Source organism: Pongo pygmaeus, chromosome 4, assembly GCF_028885625.2.
Source record: "Pongo pygmaeus isolate AG05252 chromosome 4, NHGRI_mPonPyg2-v2.0_pri, whole genome shotgun sequence".
NCBI classification, from domain to species: Eukaryota; Metazoa; Chordata; class Mammalia; order Primates; family Hominidae; genus Pongo; species Pongo pygmaeus.
This window is the reverse complement of record NC_072377.2, coordinates 156,276,296-156,297,056: the sequence shown is the minus strand read 5'-3', so window position 1 is coordinate 156,297,056 and position 20,761 is coordinate 156,276,296. Positions and strand designations below refer to the sequence as shown.

Sequence of the window (20,761 nt, the reverse complement as noted above, 5' to 3'; positions counted from 1 at the left end):
ACTTTTCTAGAGAACATAGTTTTAATGTGGTTCTTTTTTTTAACGAATTTTTAGCCCTTGATAGTATCAATTTCCTACATTTAAATATAGAAAACAAACATAATATTTCCCTCCAAACATCTAAAAGTTACCATAAGGAGAAATTTGCAAATACTTCCCACCTCCAAACTCATCTGCATACCCTGCTCTAGTTTATCTCACCTTCTCCTGAAGCCTTCTCTGCTCCCAGCTCTCATGTGCGTTTCTCACTTGGCACAGCCAACAAGAGAATCTTTAAAGCTCCTCCCTCTCTGAGCACGGAGGATGTACTCCTAGCTCATGACACTTTCTTCTTACGGGTGTCTCCCACTACTGGTCTCTTATCTTGTTCCCCGGCTTCTCTTCCCACATATCTTTTTCCTTACACAGACTACAAGCCTCTGGAGGGTAGGAACCACATAATTTACTTCAGGAAATCTTCCCTTCTTACCTAGAACTGTTTTGTTCCATTTATAAGATAGTGCTTAAATACATTTGTTGAACAAATGAGTGAATCAAAAACAATCACTGGTCATAGACTGCCAAAGCTGGAACGGCTCTAGAGACCATTCAGGGCAGGCCCCATGCTTTCCTGATGAGAAAACTGAAACCCAAGGAAAAAAGGGGTTGCCCAGCCCCAGGTCACAGAGCTTACTACCAGCGGAGCTGAGCCACAGCCCAAGGCAACTGACCCAAACAGCACCCCTTCCACGCTTTACACTGTCTCCCACGTTGCACCTCCCCATCTGAAGACCTCACACTGGGAGGCCACAGTTGAAAGGAAGGAGGAAATCAGTTACCTTCCCCAGTGTGCGTGGTTCCGGAGCCAGGAGCAGGGGCTGGATTCTAGTCCATACATCACAGTATCACCATAATCCACAAAGGATTTATTCAGCCTGGAAGAGGAGGAGGGAAGAGGAAGGGCAGAGCACATGGATTAGACAATGACAATGACAGAACAAATGGAGCCACTGAGACCTGGGCCAGTTCCCATCTGTCACCCTGGAGGTACCACTCTGAGTCCTGTATCTCGTGCTTTCAAAAATCAGAAGTATTCAGTCGACAGGATGGTTACTTTTATTATAATTAACAACCATCTGGTAGAATAATTTCAACGGGGTAAACATTACAACGCCCATGAAATTAGAATGTAGTATCCACTGGGCATAAGTAAATTTAACAGATGATAATGAGCCAGAAAAGAACACAAAAGTAACCAGGGAAAGGAAAACGCTGCAATCATAAGCTGCTACCTCCAGCCAGTGTAAAGAATTGAGAGTGGTCTGCATGAGTGCTCATTTTCAGGTTGATAACAGAACCCAAAAGAACAATCTGTCACTTGAGAGGTGGCTCAGAGGGCTCTCACCTGCGGCAGAAGTGGTGAGCACATTTCACCAGGATACCCATGCAGTGCACGGCCACGATGCCTATGATCAGCAGGCTGATGGGACCCATCTGGGGACAGATATTGCAGGCAAAAGAGAGAGAGAAAAGTAGGTAGAATTAGGAGGGAACCCAGTGGATACTCAGTTCGCAAAGGATTAAAAAGCTACTAAGGCACTTTTCAGTGACAAAACTTTGGGCCCAGCATTAGAGAGAGAGATGTGATCATGGAGATTAGCTCTGTGAGATGGGCGTTATCTGAACTTTAGCACATTTTCGAGAGATTTAGTCATGTGGAGAAGGACATAAGATAAGTCTGTTCTGAGACCGGTGCACGTCAGCAGAATAGAAGGCTCCTGTGACTGTGGGAAGAGCTGGGCTAAGGGATGTGAGGTGAGACGAGTAAGTTATCTTTACAGCAATGCCAGATCAAGAAAGACTGCGCTTAGCTAAGGGCAACCCACATCTCTGAGCCTCTCTTCAACTCCAAAAGAAACCAGAATGGCTTTGGGCAGGCAGTCAACTGGAGGTAAATCACAAAAAGAAGACGTAAGATTCTTGCACTTGGCCATTTAGGAACAGGGCATGGGGGACCGTGTAGAAAATGGGCAGACATCTGTAACTAACTCATTAGTTCATATTATTGACAGAAACTGCTCGAGCCATCTCAGTACATCCTCTCCACCATGAAGTAAGCTCCATGAGGGCAGGAATATTTAATTCACTAATGTATTCTAAGAGCTTAGAACAGTGCCTAACACACAGAACACTCTCAATAAATATCTTTAAGTGAATGAATGTCTGAATTCTGCTTTTTGTCAATTGATTTTTAAAAAATGCTTCTCTATTTAAAATGTTTTAAAGCAAGTACATTTTAACAACAACAAAAAGCTATCTCCTAAAATTTGTCACCACTCCCCTCCGCTGATGCAGACCCTTACCACGATGCCTGCATTTTTCACCGCCAGAGGGAGTCCCAGGAGTCCTGTGCCAATGTTGCCCTTTAACAGGTGGATCAAGGTCTGGAACCATCTGAAGTGGAAGACAGCCAAGGAAATGATAACCATGACCGTTAACTTTTATTAGGATCTCAGTGCTTATATGCATTATCTTATTTTATTTCCACAGCAACCCTGTAAGATTTTATCTTATAGATGATGAAGCAGTTTGCTCAAGGTCACATACCTAGTAAAGGGCTGGGGCAGGATTCAAATCTGGGCAGTCTGACTCCAGAGCTCCCCCTCTTATCCACTGTGCTGTAAGTCTCCACTCTCTGTGACATTTCTGAGAATCCCTTTTCTCAGAGATTAGACCAGAGGGGTGCTCCAACTCTCTTCAGACACTCTATCCTTTCCAAGTGTATTTGGGTCTGGTTCTAACCACTGAACTGACCACTATAAAGGCTCAGACCTAGCTGGGCACAGTGGCTTATGCCTATAATCCCACTACTTTGGGAGGCCGAAGCGGTGGATCACCTGAGGTCAGGAGTTCAAGACCAGCCTGGCCAACAAGGCGAAACCCCATCTCTACTAAAAATACAGAAATTAGCCAGGCATAGCGGCATGCGCCTGTAATCCCAGCTTCTCAGGAGGTTAAGGTAGGAGAATCGCTTGAACCCGGGAGGCAGAGGTTGCATTGAGTTAAGATCGTGCCACTGTACTCCAGCCTAGGCAATAGAGGGAGACTCCATCTCAAAAAAAACAAAAGACTCAGATCCCAAAACTGCAACAGAGGATGACAAACCAAACAATGACGGACAAACACTGGTAAGAGAACAGAGGAAATTAAAAACAAAAACAAAAACAACAGAAGCCCCAAACCCTGTAACAGAAAGATACTAAGTGAACAGCATAAAAGTCACACCATACCATAAGAGGCCAGAAGTCCCTGATACACTTAGTATTAAAAAAAAAAAAAAAGTCAGGCCAGGTGCGGTGGCTCATGCCTGTAATCCCAGCACTTTGGGAGGCCAAGGCGGGCAGATCACGAGGTCAAGAGATTGAGACCATCCTGGCCAACACGGTGAAACCCCGTCTCTACTAAAAATGCAAAAATTAGATGGGCGTGGTGGCAGGCACCTGTAATCCCAGCAACTCGTGAGGCTGAGGCAGAAGAATCGCTTGAACCCGGGAGGCAGAGGTTGCAGTGAGCCAAGATTGTGCCACTGCACTCCAGCCTGGGTGACAGAGCAAGACAGTCTCAAAAAAAAAAAAAAAATCCATTGGTGATCTTGCTCTTTCAATGGATCTTTTACCCATGCAGAATTCCTAACATCATACTTTGGTTGAGTTTATACAGATCTTCCAAATGCTAACATCTTCATTGTATATTAATAATATCAAAAAGTCACAGTTGTTAATATCACCACTAATCTCATCAGAAAAGTCTTCAAGTGGAGGGGCTATCAAGCTCATGGCACTGGATACAAGTTGGTTTTTCTTCCTAATTTTGCTTGAAAGCTTGAATTTTATTCTGGGCAACAGGTATGTATTGTCTATTGTTTTCCTTGAGGTGATGGGCTGATTTCTTTCATTTTCAAGAAAATGTCTTACAAGTACTCGGGTCTGAATGACTTACAGTTTGTTAGCTGTTCTTTCTAGTTCTATGAAAAAAAAAAAAAGCAGCAAGTTTGGTTGACAACTCATATAATCACTCGAGGTCTTTGCCTTAAGACAAGTAACATATTTTGGTACTTGTAGAAGTACTTCATGCATGCTTCCCATTTTGCCACACAGAATATTAAAGACCTATACTGAAGGGTCTCAAATTTTTAAATATTAGTAATCCTACTGTTTCATCAAAGACATTCTTAAGTGCAAAGGGCTTTTTTCTTTGCGCATGTGTGGCAGTGAAAAATACAATGACAACTAGTATAATTTGGTGCCACTGCCTTGATTCGTTCTACAGTGCAATTTTACCCACCATTGCTTCTACATTATAAGTGTAAATATCCACAAGTGAAAAAGCAGATAACATCTTAGTATTATTATGAAGAGAGTTTTGGCCTCATAGACTTCTTGAAATGGTCTTGGGAAGCCCACAAAGCGTGCAGACCACATTTTGCAAATGACTACTCCAGCTCACCTTTAGAGAGCCAGTTTCAGTCTGCTGGTTTCAGTTTGCATGGGGAAGAAGCACGGAGGCTTGATATGTATAATGGAACTCAGAGGGGCAATAAGAAGAAAAATTTGCCCAACAGCATAAAATGAGGCTGTCTTCGAAGCAGTCAATAGCTTGATAACATCAAGTGTTAGTAAATAACCTCACTGAACACACTAAGAAATAACTCACAGGTCGGGCATGGTGCTCACGCCTATAATCCAAGCACTTTGGGAGGCCGAGGCAGGCGGATCATTTGAGCCCAGGTGTTTAAGACTAAGTAGGCAACATAGCAAAACCCTATCTCTACAAAAAAAAAAAAAAAAAAAATACAAAAAGTAGCCAGGTGCATGCCTGTAGTCCCAGCTACTTAGGAAACTAAGGTGGGAGGATCACTTGAGCCCAGGAGATGGAGGTTGCAGTGAGCCATGATTGTGCCACTGCACTCCAGCCTGGACAACAGAGAAAGACCCTGTCTCAAAAGAATAAAAGGAAATAACTCACGAAACTCATGGAAGTGTTTGGGGTTCCTATTTGCATCCCCTAACTAGGGGTTTTTGCTGAGCCCCTGACTTCTAGAAGAGCCAGGTGTGTGCATGCATATGTGCAGTAGGTGTAGAAGTACTTCCATGTATTTTGTTCCTTGGCAAACTAGATAAAAGGGTGGGGCAAAGCAGAAATGTAACAGGAACCCAGCTCAAAAACTTGTCCCTAACACTTCCGACATACTCAAAGATTAATTTAGGTTAAGAAGGTCCTCCAAATCAACCTCTACCTTAATCATACCTGGCATGTTTTCTACGTAAATCCTTGCATGGATCCTATGCCCCAGGCTGGAAGTACTCAACCAGTCCTCTAAGCCCCAGCAAATTACTTTATCTTGTATCACCTGTGATGGGACTGTAATACCTGCCATCAACTACAGATGGGCTTTCCTGGTCACCTACACTGTATCACAACATCCAGGCAGGAAGGGAACCTCGGAACAAAGTATACCCTGGAAAATGTCACAATACAAGCCCGAGGAAGGTATCTTCTGATTTGTTGGATTTGCAAGAAACAAGGACACAATTTTGTCCAAAACTTATGAGCTACTATCCTAAAGTTGCTAGTTGGTAGGTTTTGAGCTTCAGAGATGTCTCTATAAACATAAAAATCCAGACCTCATCTGCTAAATATTGCTTAGACAAGTTGATATCTGAGATTAAAAAGGAGCAAAAACTGCAAAGGAAACTACAGAGAGGGAAGCTTAGAAGTATCTTACAATAACGAGCATGACCTCTGAAGGGAAGCCATCACATGCCATTGGCTGTGTGTGGAGATGCTTCTGCACGGGGGCTGCCAATGCTGATAAGGTTGGAGGAAAGAGGGGCAGGGTGATCCACACTGCTGCCAGCTGTGCTCTAAGCAATCTACCACCAGCTAACTCCCACTGCAGGCTAATGGGGAATCTACAAAAGCATACCCCTGAGAAATAAGCTACAGAAACAGAATCTTAGAGGACTGGTTGAGTACTTCCAGCCTGAGGCACAGAAATCAGCTAGTGGTGGTGATGGGCCGGGAATGTGGACAGACCACATCTTCTAGTTCCACCCCAGTTCGCAAGAGAAAATGCCCTGTACCAGCAGGCAGTGCAGGCAGAGGGAGCTTCTCCAGTGATGAGCCCCAGGAGAAGCTTCCATGGTCCACTTGGGCAGTCATCAGGAATAGCATAAGTCTAGGACATGAAGGATCTCTCAGTAAGTCACACTCAGTCCACAAGGAAACACAGAAAAGGTAATAGCTAAGCTTGAGGAATAAACAGGACTACAAAAGCTGAGATGCTGGGACACAGAGAAAAGTCAGAGGTCTGCTGAGATCAGGAGTAGCTGGGAAACTCAATGGAGTAGCAAAACTTCCTCTGAATTTTCTAATTCAAGTGGTGAGCCCCACACAGCCAGCATAGCTTCGCAGTGGAGTCCTCAATTTTTCCTTACATTTGGGGAAAGTGAGACCTGAAGAGGGCCAAACTCAGCCCAAATGAGTCTGGGGTTCCAGTTTCTGGAGACAAGACATAAGCCCTCTTTGGAGAATGCAAAGTCTATCTTTCCTTTCCTACCAACCCCGAATTTTTTAAGTGCAGAAGTTAATTCTTCTCTCTTCCGACTTCTTCAGTCAAATGAATACTGATTTGGTGATGGGTCAGAAGTCGGGGGGAGACTTTGCAAAGGAAGCTTCCGATTATGCTTGGAGATTATTTGGGGTTCTAGCACAGATGACACAGTTTTAAATTAAAAGAATGTCCTCTGTAGAAGCTTTTCTTAAGTCCAAGCTCTCACTTGGCACCAGCCTTGGGGGGCCAACACAGCTGAAAGGAACAAAGAATAAGAAACTGCCTAGAGAGTGGCAGCCCAGGAAGGCAAATCTCAGCGCAGTCACTTGCCCAATCTCTTCACTGCTGACCTTCATCTGTAAAGTGGAGGACTGATGAAATTGGGGGGAAAAATAAGTCCAAGGGAGGCTTAGGAACACGAATCCCACCTAGGAGAGGAGAAGGTAACAGCTACTCACGTTGTGCTGTTGCTTTGACCAAAGCGCTGGTAGGAACCTGGGGAGGAGAGGTTGTTGAGGCCTTCCGACGGGCTCTCCTCGGGGCTCACGTCCGTGGAGCTGTAGTCATGGTAGTCTTCATTCCGAAGTCTCTGCGTGGACATGGCAGCTGGGGGAACAGGGCCAGCATTAAGACCTCCCGCAGCTGGAGTCTTTAGCTCCATGTTTGGGGTGGCCTCTGGGGTAGAAGCTGTCATTGCCAGAGTTGCTAACTGTGACAGCTGCACTATGGATTAAGTATGAAAGTGCCTGGTACCAAGGGAAATGGAAAAGTGCAAAGTACACAGAGGCAGGCTGAGTTCACTTGACTTCTGACTCCCATCCTTCCCATTGGTATACTCGGTGCTACACTCATAAATTTCTTAATTTTCCAGAGTACAACTAGACAAGGCAGAAGTGAGGCACCGCTTGAGAGGAGTGGGGGAAAATGAAAGAGAAGTGCTTCCTGGAATTCCGCATTCCCCATTCCTTAGGTCAGGATTATCTACTCCTTTCTCTGAGCTTGTGCAATAGTTCAATTGTGTATACATATATACGTATATACACGTGTATGTACATATATACAGGTATATACATATACATACATACATACATACATACATATATATATATATATATATATATGTACAAGCTCTTGGGGGGATGGAAATCTGGGTATTTCTCACTGTATACTCTTTTTCCTCTGCCTTCAATAGAGAACACATTTCACTCAAGAAATCCTCTCTGGGCCGGGTGTGGTGGCTCACGCCTGTAATGCCAGCACTTTGGGAGGCCGAGGCGGGCGGATCACCTGAGGTCCGGAGTTCAAGACCAGCCTGACTAACATGGAGAAACCCCGTCTCTACTAAAAATACAAAATTAGCCAGGCGTGGTGGTGCATGCCTGTAATCCCAGCTACTTGGGAGGCTGAGGCAGGAGAATCGCTTGAAACCGGGAGGCAGAGGTTGTGGTGAGCTGAGATCGCACCATTGCACTCCAGCCTGGGCGACAAGAGCGAAACTCCATCTCAAAACAACAACAACAAAAAAAAAAAACAAAGAAAACAGAAATCCCCTCTGGATCATCCAATTCTGCTGAAACTCCCACCAAATCCCAGAGCCACACATGCCGTTCTCTTTCTCTCTGCTGTGACCACAGGCTGATCCTATACTCTCTGGAGGCCACCAGTAACTCTTATACCCTGACCCTGGGACTCCTTTCTTGCTGCCAACCTAAGTACTGAGAAATGGTAGCTGAAAGCAGCTCAGAGGAGGACCAGGAACCTGAAGGGTGCTCACCCTGGCCCTCGTCTCAATATCTCCCGTCCACAACTCTTCTTCCTTTTTATTTTTATAGATGTGCTCATTTTTAAAATGGTGAGAGAAAAAATTGTCCTTTCAATGTGTTGGGAGGGTGGTGAGAGTGGTGTCCCCTGGGTGGATTTACTCAGGAATACTATTAATACTACACAAAAGAGAAGAGCAAGGGCTTCTTAAAGATACACAATAAAGACACATTTTGGGAGTGATGTAGGCCCCTAGAATCCTAGAGACCATTGCTAAATGAGATTTCACAGGTCACTCTAAGCCCCTTACTTTAAAGATGAAGAATCAATGCTAAAAGATGAAGTAACCTGCCTTGCAACAGCTAGGTAGTACCAAGCAGAAAACGTTATCTTCTGACCCCTGTCTGAATCTGAAAACAACCACACTATAGAGTCCCAGTTGCTATGAGAGAGTATTACAGCACAGTGAAAGAATCAACTTCCTGCTCTTCAAGAACCAAGTGACAAAAAAAGGGTACATTAATATAAAAAATGACAAAAATCCTCATGACACTTGGCAGACTGGCACAGCTGCTTGCCCGTGAGACTGTCCTCTGGCATGTGGCTGGATGCCCACCTTAAGCCTAGACACTCTATCTTAGCTACCTTGAGAGGAGACAGGACCTCCAACTGCTGTCACAGCACCCCATCCTGCCCCGACACCCAGCACCACCTGCCAGAGGATGGTGCTCCGCCGAAGGCTCCCCTTAGCTCCAGTCCCAGGGGACTCCTTTGGAAACACCCCAGCCTGGCACCAGAGAGATCCACGGGAGATCACATTTTCTCTCACCAACTGCAATGTAGGAAGGACCTCCAAGCTATCTCCCAAGGGAAGTACCTGGCAAAATGCCAGCAAAGGACCTGGAAATCCCAGAGACGATCCTGCCTAGCTTCATTGCCAGAGCCACTTGGCTAAAAATCTATGAGAGCTTCATTTACTCATGAGCTAGAGGAATTCAAGGACGCCAACCAGCTCTGGGGCAATTAAACTCACTAGAGGGCTGGGAGAAAAAAAAAAATCTCTGAAGTATCTTAATACCAGCATTGAAACCTCTTGCTATACAGGCATAAGCTCGTAAATCAGTTTATAGGTATGTCAGGAGGCCCAGGCGCCAAGTCTACCTCTGTCAACAGTTTGCTTAGTACCTGTGAACCATTTTCAAATGTGCAAAAAGCATGGGGCATAAACTGTCTCTCGGCTCCCTCTAGCACTAATATTCTAGGCGTCAATGAACATAATTATTTATGCAAACAGCAGCTGAGTGCAGTGGCTCACACCTGTAATCCCAGCATTTGGGGAGGTTGAGGTGGGAGGATCACTTGGGCCCAGGAGTTCAAGACCAGCCTGGGCACCATAGTGAGACCCTGCCTCTACTGAAAAAAAGAAAAAGCTGCTAATTTCTAGTCCCTTCCAATATACCAAAAGCATCTGAAGATAGAACCTTCCAAGTGAATCTTGTGAGAAAGAAAAGAAACTTTTTATCTGAGGAATCCTTTTAAATTACGGGTCCAGAGAGGCATTAAAATGTGACAGCAGTCATGTGTCACTCCCCCCTTGAGTTAAATAATTACCTCTTGAAGCCACTTGCTATGTGGGTTCTAGACTAACTGACGCCACTAAGTCATAAAATGCTAACACTGGACATCATAACTCATACCCTACAGTCCAACAATGTACAGCCCATCAATAATCCATGCTATTTCTGTAAACTGATGAGAATTCCTATCAAGTCACTTTGTATCAGTCCTCTCCTTGTTCGCTTTTGCCTTTAAGAACCTGTGGTAACAAGGCCGAAGGAAGCACTCCCCCAGGCAACTTGGAAGTGTGTCCCGGGCAGCTGTCCTCACTTTGTTCAAGTAAACAGTTCAAGTAAACTGTTCAAAATTGCATTTTGTGTCTCAGCTTCTTCCTTTAGGTTGACACCTATACATTACTGAAGGTGAAAGAATGGAATATAGGGACTTATTAATTGCCCAATCCTTCCCTAGCAACGGAGAAACCTCTCTGTTGTCTACTTGGTACAGATGTTCAATTTATCTCAAACACTGTAAAGAGGCTTCTTTATGTTGTGTATAAAAACTGAAGTTACCCACAGCAGAATATTCCTAAGAAAACCTCTCAACAAGAAGCTGAAATCTATAGATTTAAGGTCCGATAAGCCTGCAGGATATGGAAGATGTGGCTAAGCAACTGCATGCGTATTGAAAACAGAAAAAAAAAATTCTGCTTGGGAGTTCTGGTTGATGATAAGCTCAACAGAAGGCAATAATATAATCCAAGATGCCAAATAAACCAACATAATTCCAGGCTGCATTAGGACATGAGAGAATCATGGGTAGACATCGGCTCCATCCATCCCACATGCTAGTAAGTGGACATTGGCTCCATCCACTCTACAGGCCAGTAAGTGGACATCTGCTCCATCCACTCTGCATGCTAGATGTTACACATGGGTAAATGTTACACAACTCAGAATTGCCAGATAATGTGTTCTCTTCCAGGCAGCATGCTATAAAGGGGATAATGACAAACTGTGGTATATCCAGGGGTCAGAACTAGGATCAAGAGGGGTAGGAAACCAACTAAATGAGGAATGGTTGAAAGCACTGAGAAGGTTGCACCTAGCAACTTGAGGGGTACAAAAACTGTCTTTAAAAGCTGTCACATGGGTTAGACTTGTTACTTGGGGCCTCAAAGGTCAGGCAGAGCTAGGATCAGTACGTGGGAGTCAAGAAGGCTGATTCTTTGCCAGGCGTAAGGAAGAACTTTCTATCAAAGACAGATCTGCTCCAAATAGAACAGATCACTCTGGGAGAAAGCCTGTTCCCTTATCCCTGAAAAAATCCAAGCAAAAGCCCTTTCTCAGAGCAGTTATGTAAGGATTCAAGCATCAGACAGTGGGCAGAGCCACTCCCTGGAGTTCTTTCTACGGCTCTTTTTGGAAACCAAGGCCTCCTCCTCCTGCTCTCTGTCTGTCGCCATGAGTGCTGGCATCCATGGCCACGCTGCCCTTGGGCTCCCTTTGATGAAATCTGATAGCCAAGTCTATTGCTGCAATTGCCAGTTCCCGCCCTATGGGGAGATTTTAATAGTACCTGTTAACTGTCCAAATGAGGGTTGTACTATGTGAGAGTTGAGGGCAAGCTTGTCCTTCAGATTATTGAGGACAGTGAACAGAACACAAAGTCCAAATCTCCATTAGATATTTAGACTCAGAAGAGTGAGCAACTGAGTAAGAAAAGTCTGCAAGTTTGATGGCCAAAAAAAAAAATTTAAGTGTACAAACCTTAAAACATTTCCTTCTTTTTCCTTATATAACTATTGTTTTAGCTGTATAAATAGACAAGTGTTGCCCTTCAATCTACAAAATATGCCATTTTTAGCTTGGCACTAAAAATGAGCAGGTGGAATCACTTTGTGCAATGGATGCAATAAGGAAAATGTATGTGCAAACTGAATTTTTATTTTTAAAAATAGAATAAATTTTATTTATTCTATAATAAAATAAATTTTATTCTATTTTTAAAAATAAAAATTTGTATGTGTTAAATTTTCCAGAAGTGGGCAATTTTAAGGGGAATTCTATAGTGATTTTTTTTTTTAAGGCAAGGCCAGAAATTTTTCTAATAAATTCAAATGCTAATGTTCCCATTTTAACAGCATGGGATTCAGGACTCAGGAGAACATAACCTGGCTGTCATTCTAATCCCAAAGTTGTTTTCTTATTTTGATACAGCATTGAGAAGACTGCATTAGATGATTTCTAAGTATACTTTCACTTCTAAAGTTTCAGGATTCTAATTTCAAGTTTTTAGTGACTGGGTTTGTTCAAAATAAAGGAGGATTAAGATCAATAGATGGTAACATATTCTAAAGTTGTACCATCCAGTATAGTAACCACTAGCCATAAATAGCTATCTTACACTTGAAATACACTTGGGTAAAACTGAAATGTGCACACACTAGATTTCAATGAACTGGTACCAAAAAAATTGTGAAATATTCCATGAATTAATAATCTTTATACTGATTATATATTGCAATGATAATATCTGGGATATATTGGGTTGAATGAAACATACTTCAATGAAAAAAAAATAGATTTCTGGGCCCAACTTGATTCCACCTTAGCATTTTATTTATTTATTTATTTTAATTTAGTTATTTGAGACGGAGTTTCACTCTTGTTGCCCAGGCTGGAGTGCAGTGGTGCGATCTTGGCTCGCTGCAACCTCCGCCTCCCAGGTTCAAGCAATTCTCCTGCCTTAGCCTCCTGAGTAGTTGGGATTACAGGCGTGTGCCACCACACCTGGCTAATTTTTTTGTATTTTTAGTAGAGACGGGGTTTCATCATGTTGGCCAGGCTGGTGTCAAGCTCCTGACCTCAGGTGGTCCACCCACCTTGGCCTCCCAAAGTGCTGGGATTACAGGCGTGAGTCACCATGCCCAGCCTATGTTTTTTGCTGTTGTTGTTTTTGTCTTTTTTTTTGAGATGGTGTCTCCCTCTGTTGCCCAGGCTGGAGTGCAATGGTGTGATCTCGGCTCACTGCAACCTCCGCCTCCTGGGTTCAAACGAGTCTCCTGCCTCAGCCTCCCGAGTAGCTGGGATTACAGGCGCCTACCACCATGCCTGGATAAGTTTTTGTGTTTTTAGTAGAGACGGAGTTTCTCCATGTTGGCCAGGCTGGTCTCAAACTCTTGACCTCAAGGGATCCACCCGTCTCAGCCTCCCAAAGTGATGGGATTACAGGCACGAGGCATTTTATTTTTAACTAGCTTCCTAGGTAATCTTGATTATAGGTAGATTTATATAAAGCACTACAAAAAATATATGATCTTATTATGATAGGTACACCCTAGGCCTCACCTCCTACCAGAATTCATGCATTGGTGCCACTTGTTTGCAAGCTAAAAGTGTCATCCATTATTCTGAAACAATTACATTGGTTTGGACTTTGGAACTCAGAGCAGCAGCAAATTCCCCAGATGCATTTTCTCCTCTCTGTCGATGGAATTCTAAAAACATGAACAAGGACACAGACTGTGTTGCTATGTGTGGTCTACAGGGAGGGAAGTAAAATGATTTGACTTCTACATAATTTGTTTTTAAAACAGCATCGGATAGAATTCCATCCAACTTACCAGAGCAGAACATTCCATAAATTGAGCTTTTTCCTGTAGGAGTCTGATGCTAAAACAGGTACAGGGCAGCTGCTGACCTCAGCAGGTTCTGCACAAAGCAGCTGCTGAACAGGCAAACATGCACACTTTTACTCACAACCATGAAGATCACTAAATGTTAGGGCCAGGTATAGCTTTAGAGAAGATCAAGCTCCAGCTTCCTTCTTAGGGGTCAGAAAACCAGGGTCCACATACAAAGGCTGACTCATCCAGGCCCCAGGTAATCAAAGATTTGAGATGACAATCTAGCAAACCAGCATCCCGAGTCCAGTGTTCTTCTACCACACCTTAAATTATATACCCTCCTTAAAATCTCCCTGCGAACAAAGCTGGCCTCAGAGCCTGGGGCAGGATTAGGTCTGCAGGGGGTATTCTGCATAATAAAAAGCACCTGAATTTGTAGTCTGGTAGTGTGACTCTGAGCAAGTTAATTCATCTCCCTTTGCCGCAGTCTCCTCATCTGAAAGATGTCATTAATAACATCTACATCACAATATTATTATGAAGATAGGAGGAAAAAATAAATAAATGTTAGATATGTTGTCTGGAACATAATAAACCCTCATTAATGGTAGCAATTGTGATTATTACTACATAGAAGTTCAAGGACAGGAAGTGAGAAAGTTCACTAAACAAAGTCTGCAGTATGGGCTCCATTTAAAACTCTGGATTGTGAAGCCAGGTCCCTATCTTGGAGATGGTGATCTAAATGACATGAACATCTCAGTAACCCACAGACAGATTTCCTAACTTCATGGAAAAGGAAAGCACAGAGGGGCTCTTCCTACTAGAGATGGTCATTAAGAACTAGCTCTGGGGCCAAGCGTGGTGGCTCACATCTGTAATCCCGGCACTTTGGGAGGCCAAGGTGGGAGGACTGCTTGAGCTCAGGAGTTCAAGACCAGCCTGGACAAAATAATAAGACCTCATCTCCAAAAAAATAATAATCATAAAATAAAATAAATAATAATAATGAGTAAAAAAAGAACTGGCCCTGGGTGTCAAGGCTTCCAAGAGAAATGTTTTGGGGGATAAAAGAAGAGACAACCCCAAATGCAGCACCGTGTGGTTCCTATTTCAGCCTATTTACAATGCCCCATCCATCGGCCCCCATGCCCATGAAGTAGAGGCTACCTTTATGTGCTCACTACAGTAAGGCCTGGCCAAAGGAGAGAGGTACAGGATTCTTCCAAGGCCTGGGTGGAAGTAAACAGACTCAGTGAGAGCTTCTTCTATGGGAAACAAGAGAAGGCCTGGATGGAAATAAACAGATTCCATGTGAGTTCCTCTATGGGAAAAAGAAAAGCTGGCCTAGGTGTGAGTAATGTTAATCAGTCATGCACTTTGGAAGGGGTTATCAGCACCAGGCCAGGAAAAGCAGAAACAGAAGACTATTCACTCATCTGACCTTTGAAGAGATATCAAGCATTTAAAGCACTGAGATACTCACTGGAGGGGAGGTGGTGGTGACAAAAAGAAAGAAAAAGCAGGAGTACTTAACATGAGAATAGTTACCTGAGACAAGGTTATAAATAGAAACAAAGTAATCACAAAACTGGACATCAGCTCCATCCACTCTACATGCCAGTAAGTGGACATCTGCTCCATCCACTCTACATGCCAGTAAGTGGACATCTACTCTATCCATCCCACATGCTAGTAAGTGGACATCGGCTCCATCCATCCCACATGCTAGTAAGTGGACATCGGCTCCGTCCACCCCACATGCTAGTAAGCGGACATCGGCTCCGTCCACTCTACACGCTAGTAAGCGGACACCTGCTCCGTCCACTCTACACGCTAGTAAGCGGACACCTGCTCCGTCCACTCTACACGCTAGTAAGCGGACATCTGCTCCGTCCACTCTACACGCTAGTAAGCGGACATCTGCTCCGTCCACTCTACACGCTAGTAAGCGGACATCTGCTCCGTCCACTCTACACGCTAGTAAGCGGACATCTGCTCCGTCCACTCTACACGCTAGTAAGCGGACACCTGCTCCGTCCACTCTACACGCTAGTAAGCGGACACCTGCTCCGTCCACTCTACACGCTAGTAAGCGGACACCTGCTCCGTCCACTCTACACGCTAGTAAGCGGACACCTGCTCCGTCCACTCTACACGCTAGTAAGCGGACACCTGCTCCGTCCACTCTACACGCTAGTAAGCGGACACCTGCTCCGTCCACTCTACACGCTAGTAAGCGGACACCTGCTCCGTCCACTCTACACGCTAGTAAGCGGACACCTGCTCCGTCCACTCTACACGCTAGTAAGCGGACACCTGCTCCGTCCACTCTACACGCTAGTAAGCGGACACCTGCTCCGTCCACTCTACACGCTAGTAAGCGGACACCTGCTCCGTCCACTCTACACGCTAGTAAGCGGACACCTGCTCCGTCCACTCTACACGCTAGTAAGCGGACACCTGCTCCGTCCACTCTACACGCTAGTAAGCGGACACCTGCTCCGTCCACTCTACACGCTAGTAAGCGGACACCTGCTCCGTCCACTCTACACGCTAGTAAGCGGACACCTGCTCCGTCCACTCTACACGCTAGTAAGCGGACACCTGCTCCGTCCACTCTACACGCTAGTAAGCGGACACCTGCTCCGTCCACTCTACACGCTAGTAAGCGGACACCTGCTCCGTCCACTCTACACGCTAGTAAGCGGACACCTGCTCCGTCCACTCTACACGCTAGTAAGCGGACATCTGCTCCGTCCACTCTACACGCTAGTAAGCGGACATCGGCTCCGTCCACTCTACACGCTAGTAAGCGGACATCGGCTCCGTCCACTCTACGTGCTAGTAAGCGGACATCGGCTCCGTCCACTCTACGTGCTAGTAAGCGGACATCGGCTCCGTCCACTCTACGTGCTAGTAAGCGGACATCTGCTCCGTCCACTCTACGTGCTAGTAAGCGGACATCGGCTCCGTCCACTTTACGTGCTAGTAAGTGGACATCGGCTCCGTCCACTCTACGTGCTAGTAAGTGGACATCGGCTCCATCCACTCCACGTGCCAGTAAGTGGACATCGGCTCCATCCACTCTACGTGCCAGTAAGTGGACATCGGCTCCATCCACTCTACGTGCTAGTAAGTGGACATCGGCTCCATCCACTCTACGTGCTAGTAAGTGGACATCGGCTCCATCCATCCCAGTAAGTGGACATCGGCTCCATCCATCCCACATGCTAGTAAGTGGACATCGGCTCCATCCATCCCACATGCTAGTAAGTGGACATCGGCTCCATCCATCCCACATGCTAGTAAGTGGACATCGGCTCCATCCATCCCACATGCTAGTAAGTGGACATCTGCTCCATCCACTCTACATGCCAGTAAGTGGACATCTGCTCCATCCACTCTACATGCTAGTAAGTGGACATCGGCTCCATCCATCCCACATGCTAGTAAGTGGACATCTGCTCCATCCACTCTACATGCTAGTAAGTGGACATCTGCTCCATCCACTCTACATGCCAGTAAGTGGACATCGGCTCCATCCACTCTACATGCCAGTAAGTGGACATCGGCTCCATCCACTCTACGTGCTAGTAAGTGGACATCGGCTCCATCCATCCCACATGCTAGTAAGTGGACATCTGCTCCATCCACTCTACATGCCAGTAAGTGGACATCTGCTCCATCCACTCTACATGCTAGTAAGTGGACATCTGCTCCATCCACTCTACATGCTAGTAAGTGGACATCTGCTCCATCCACTCTACATGCTAGTAAGTGGACATCTGCTCCATCCACTCTACATGCTAGTAAGTGGACATCGGCTCCATCCACTCTACATGCTAGTAAGTGGACATCGGCTCCATCCACTCTACGTGCTAGTAAGTGGACATCGGCTCCATCCATCCCACATGCTAGTAAGTGGACATCTGCTCCATCCACTTTACGTGCTAGTAAGCGGACATCTGCTCCATCCACTCTACATGCTAGTAAGCGGACATCTGCTCCATCCACTTTACGTGCTAGTAAGCGGACATCTGCTCCATCCACTTTACATGCTAGTAAGTGGACATCTGCTCCATCCACTTTACATGCTAGTAAGCAGACATCTGCTCCATCCACTTTACATGCTAGTAAGCGGACATCTGCTCCATCCACTCTACATGCTAGTAAGCGGACATCTGCTCCATCCACTTTACGTGCTAGTAAGTGGACATCTGCTCCATCCACTCTACATGCTAGTAAGTGGACATCGGCTCCATCCACTCTACATGCTAGTAAGTGGACATCTGCTCCATCCATCCCACATGCTAGTAAGTGGACATCTGCTCCATCCATCCCACATGCTAGTAAGTGGACATCTGCTCCATCCACTCTACATGCTAGTAAGTGGACATCTGCTCCATCCACTCTACATGCCAGTAAGTGGACATCGGCTCCATCCACTCTACATGCCAGTAAGTGGACATCGGCTCCATCCACTCTACGTGCTAGTAAGTGGACATCAGCTCCATCCATCCCACATGCTAGTAAGTGGACATCGGCTCCATCCATCCCACATGCTAGTAAGTGGACATCGGCTCCATCCATCCCACATGCTAGTAAGTGGACATCTGCTCCATCCATCCCACATGCTAGTAAGTGGACATCTGCTCCATCCACTCTACATGCTAGTAAGTGGACATCGGCTCCATCCATCCCACATGCTAGTAAGTGGACATCTGCTCCATCCACTCTACATGCTAGTAAGTCCTGTCCTAGAATGTCACAGACTCTTGAGTTGAAAGAAAACTTAAAACTTTGTCTAGTCCAACCCTCTACCCAACAACCTAATTTCATCTACAACATCCCCGAAGTAATTGCCCAGAGACGATTACCTCCAGTGACAGGGAGCTCCGTGCTCAGTGTTCTAATACAGGAGACCACTAATTCTTTGAAAGTTTTTAACACTTACCAAACACCCTTCCCTTATGGCACTTTCATCTATTGCTCCCAGTTGTAGTCTCCAGAATATTATAAAATAAATGGAATCCCTTTTTCTTACACCACCTTTGGAAAAGAGACAACTCTGAGCACTTCGAACTGCCACAAGAGGAGGCTGAATGAACAGCTACATGCCTTAAAGGGAAAACAAGGACTTCAGAGCAGGCGAATATAAATGATACAATCAGAAAACAAAGGGAGAGGCTTAATGCTGTTATCAGCACAGCCTCTGCTGAACGTAGCCTCCATCCCCAGACAAACACAAAGTTTGTCCCTTTCCACTTGACTTCAGAACATCTTTAAAGAAAACATGTTCTAAATGTACAAGCAAGTTAATTAGTGTAAACGAGGCTCTAGACAAGAGTCAGAAGAGGGCCCTGATCATGTTTAAAATAATAACAGACAGTTAAAAATAATTTTCAGCTGTCAGTATTTAGCTTAGACATAATACAGAGATAGGAAGAAAGAGGAGGAGGATTTTGTGGCAACAGAGGAAATAAGCAGAGGAAACTGCTTCCTACACAATCAGATTAAGTCTTGTTGCAAGGCTGATACTCAGTGTACACAGCGGGTAAAATCTCTCGGAATAAAAAAACAAACAGACCCTGGTCAGGGGCACTGGCTCACACCCCTGTAATCCCAATACTTTGGGAGGCCAAGGTGGGAGGATCACTTGAGCCCAGAAGTTTGAGATCAGCCTGGGCAGCATAGTGAGACCTCATCTCTATTAAAAAACAAACAAACAAACAAAAAAACCTAGAAAGATGCACAACATCCAGATCACAGCAGAAAGGGCCCTTAAGAATTCAATTCAATCACTGTCTAGACTGAGAAACCCAAACACGAGTCACTTAAGGTTGCCAGGTAAGCGGCAGAGCTAGGACAAAATGTCCTGATTCCCCCATCTCTGTTCTGTCCATTGCACCATGATGCTATCTTCAGCAAAATTCAAATAACTGCAAAACGTCCATCCAAATAAGCAATCCCAAATCTGACAAGTTACAGAAAAATAAAGCAAAGGTCTTTACATTCTTCAAGTTAATGTCAGGGCTCTCCACAACCTCGACTCAGCCACCTATCTTCCCAGGAGCACATTCCGATTCATATTTCATATTTTGGTGTGACTTACATCGAATGCAGGACGGTTAGAAACCAAACCTACAGAAGGATGAGTTTGCAGAAAAATAATGAACAAACAGGGAACCACACCCAGAGCCAATCCAACCCCAGCGGTGGAAAATGCAGACAGCTAAAAAGGGAGAGGACTAAAAGAGAAACGGACAGAAAGGAGTGCCTTTTCACATGTGAAGTTTCCCGCAGGAGGCAGTGTGGTGAAAAGCAAACAGCTGCTGAAGCTTAGGAACATTTGCATTCTAGTCGCGGGTCTCCAGGTCTCCGATTAACTCACTGGATGACCTGAGGCAAGCCCTTACCCCTTCCTGGAGTAAGGGCTCAGTTTCTCCAACTGTCCTAGGAGGGAGCTGCACCAGACGACTTCCCAGCGTCCTTGCAGTTCTGACCCAAAGACCCATATTAGCCTGTCTCAAGCAGCGCTCCCGCAGCGGGCAAGACATTTGCTGGAAACAAGGGGAGCTCTGTGCGAAGCGTGAAAGACGCCCTAGATGGTCCTTTGGGTTATCTTCACCATCTACCCCAGTTTCCCCCACCTGTCAGTCAAACAGGCCGGTGAGATCCCAACCCCACGAGGTCAAGGGAGATAGCGCGAGGGACAAGGGATCTCCACGCTTCGCCCAATTCACAGAGGGGTGCCAGCGTCGTACCGCAGCTGCGGCCCGGGGACGCCAAGGAGTCGCGGACCCACAGCCCGGGCGGGTCCAGTGCCTGACCTGGAGCATCTGCCACGCCGGGAGGAAGGCGAGGTGGGTCCTGCCCAAGGCGGCGAGCGCAGCCAGCCGGAACTCGTCAGTGGAGGAACTCACTGCTCGGGTTCTGGCCCCAGCTCAGGCTCCGGCTCTGGCTTCAGCACAGCCCACCCTTCCCAGCTTCAGTATCTGCCCCTCGCCATCCTCCTTTGCTGCCCGGCAGCCGCTTCCGGGCCTCGTCACGTGATCCCACCGCCCACGCAGAGGCCGAGGTCACGTGCTCCCTTGAGCGGCCGCGCCTTTTTTCTCATTGAGCTCCGCAGCTCTGCTCCACAGCACCACCTGGCGGCCTATTACTGCCACTGCTGGGAGGACTATGTTCCTGGGTGCTGGGGACCGGGAATAGGAACTGAA

The 20,761-nt window shown here is 45.7% G+C and overlaps 1 protein-coding gene across 5 annotated transcripts in view; it reads right to left on the bottom strand.

The window, feature by feature from the left end:
* The window catches only part of SLC36A1 (solute carrier family 36 member 1), a 221,512-nt gene that overhangs the window by 190,319 nt on the left and 10,432 nt on the right, over nt 1-20,761 (bottom strand). For 3 of the 5 annotated variants that reach the window (XM_063665614.1, XM_063665613.1, XM_054487478.2), the window contains exons 1-4: nt 7,051-7,198; nt 2,343-2,433; nt 1,385-1,473; nt 819-914 (exon numbers count right to left, since the gene is read on the bottom strand). In XM_063665614.1, the coding sequence (XP_063521684.1) occupies nt 819-914; nt 1,385-1,473; nt 2,343-2,433; nt 7,051-7,193 (419 nt within the window). In that variant the 5' untranslated portion in view covers nt 7,194-7,198. Of the gene's footprint in view, nt 1-818; nt 915-1,384; nt 1,474-1,865; nt 1,925-2,342; nt 2,434-7,050; nt 7,199-13,335; nt 13,410-20,761 lie in introns of those variants that run through there. The other 2 variants (XM_054487477.2, XM_054487479.2) reach the window with 2 other exon arrangements.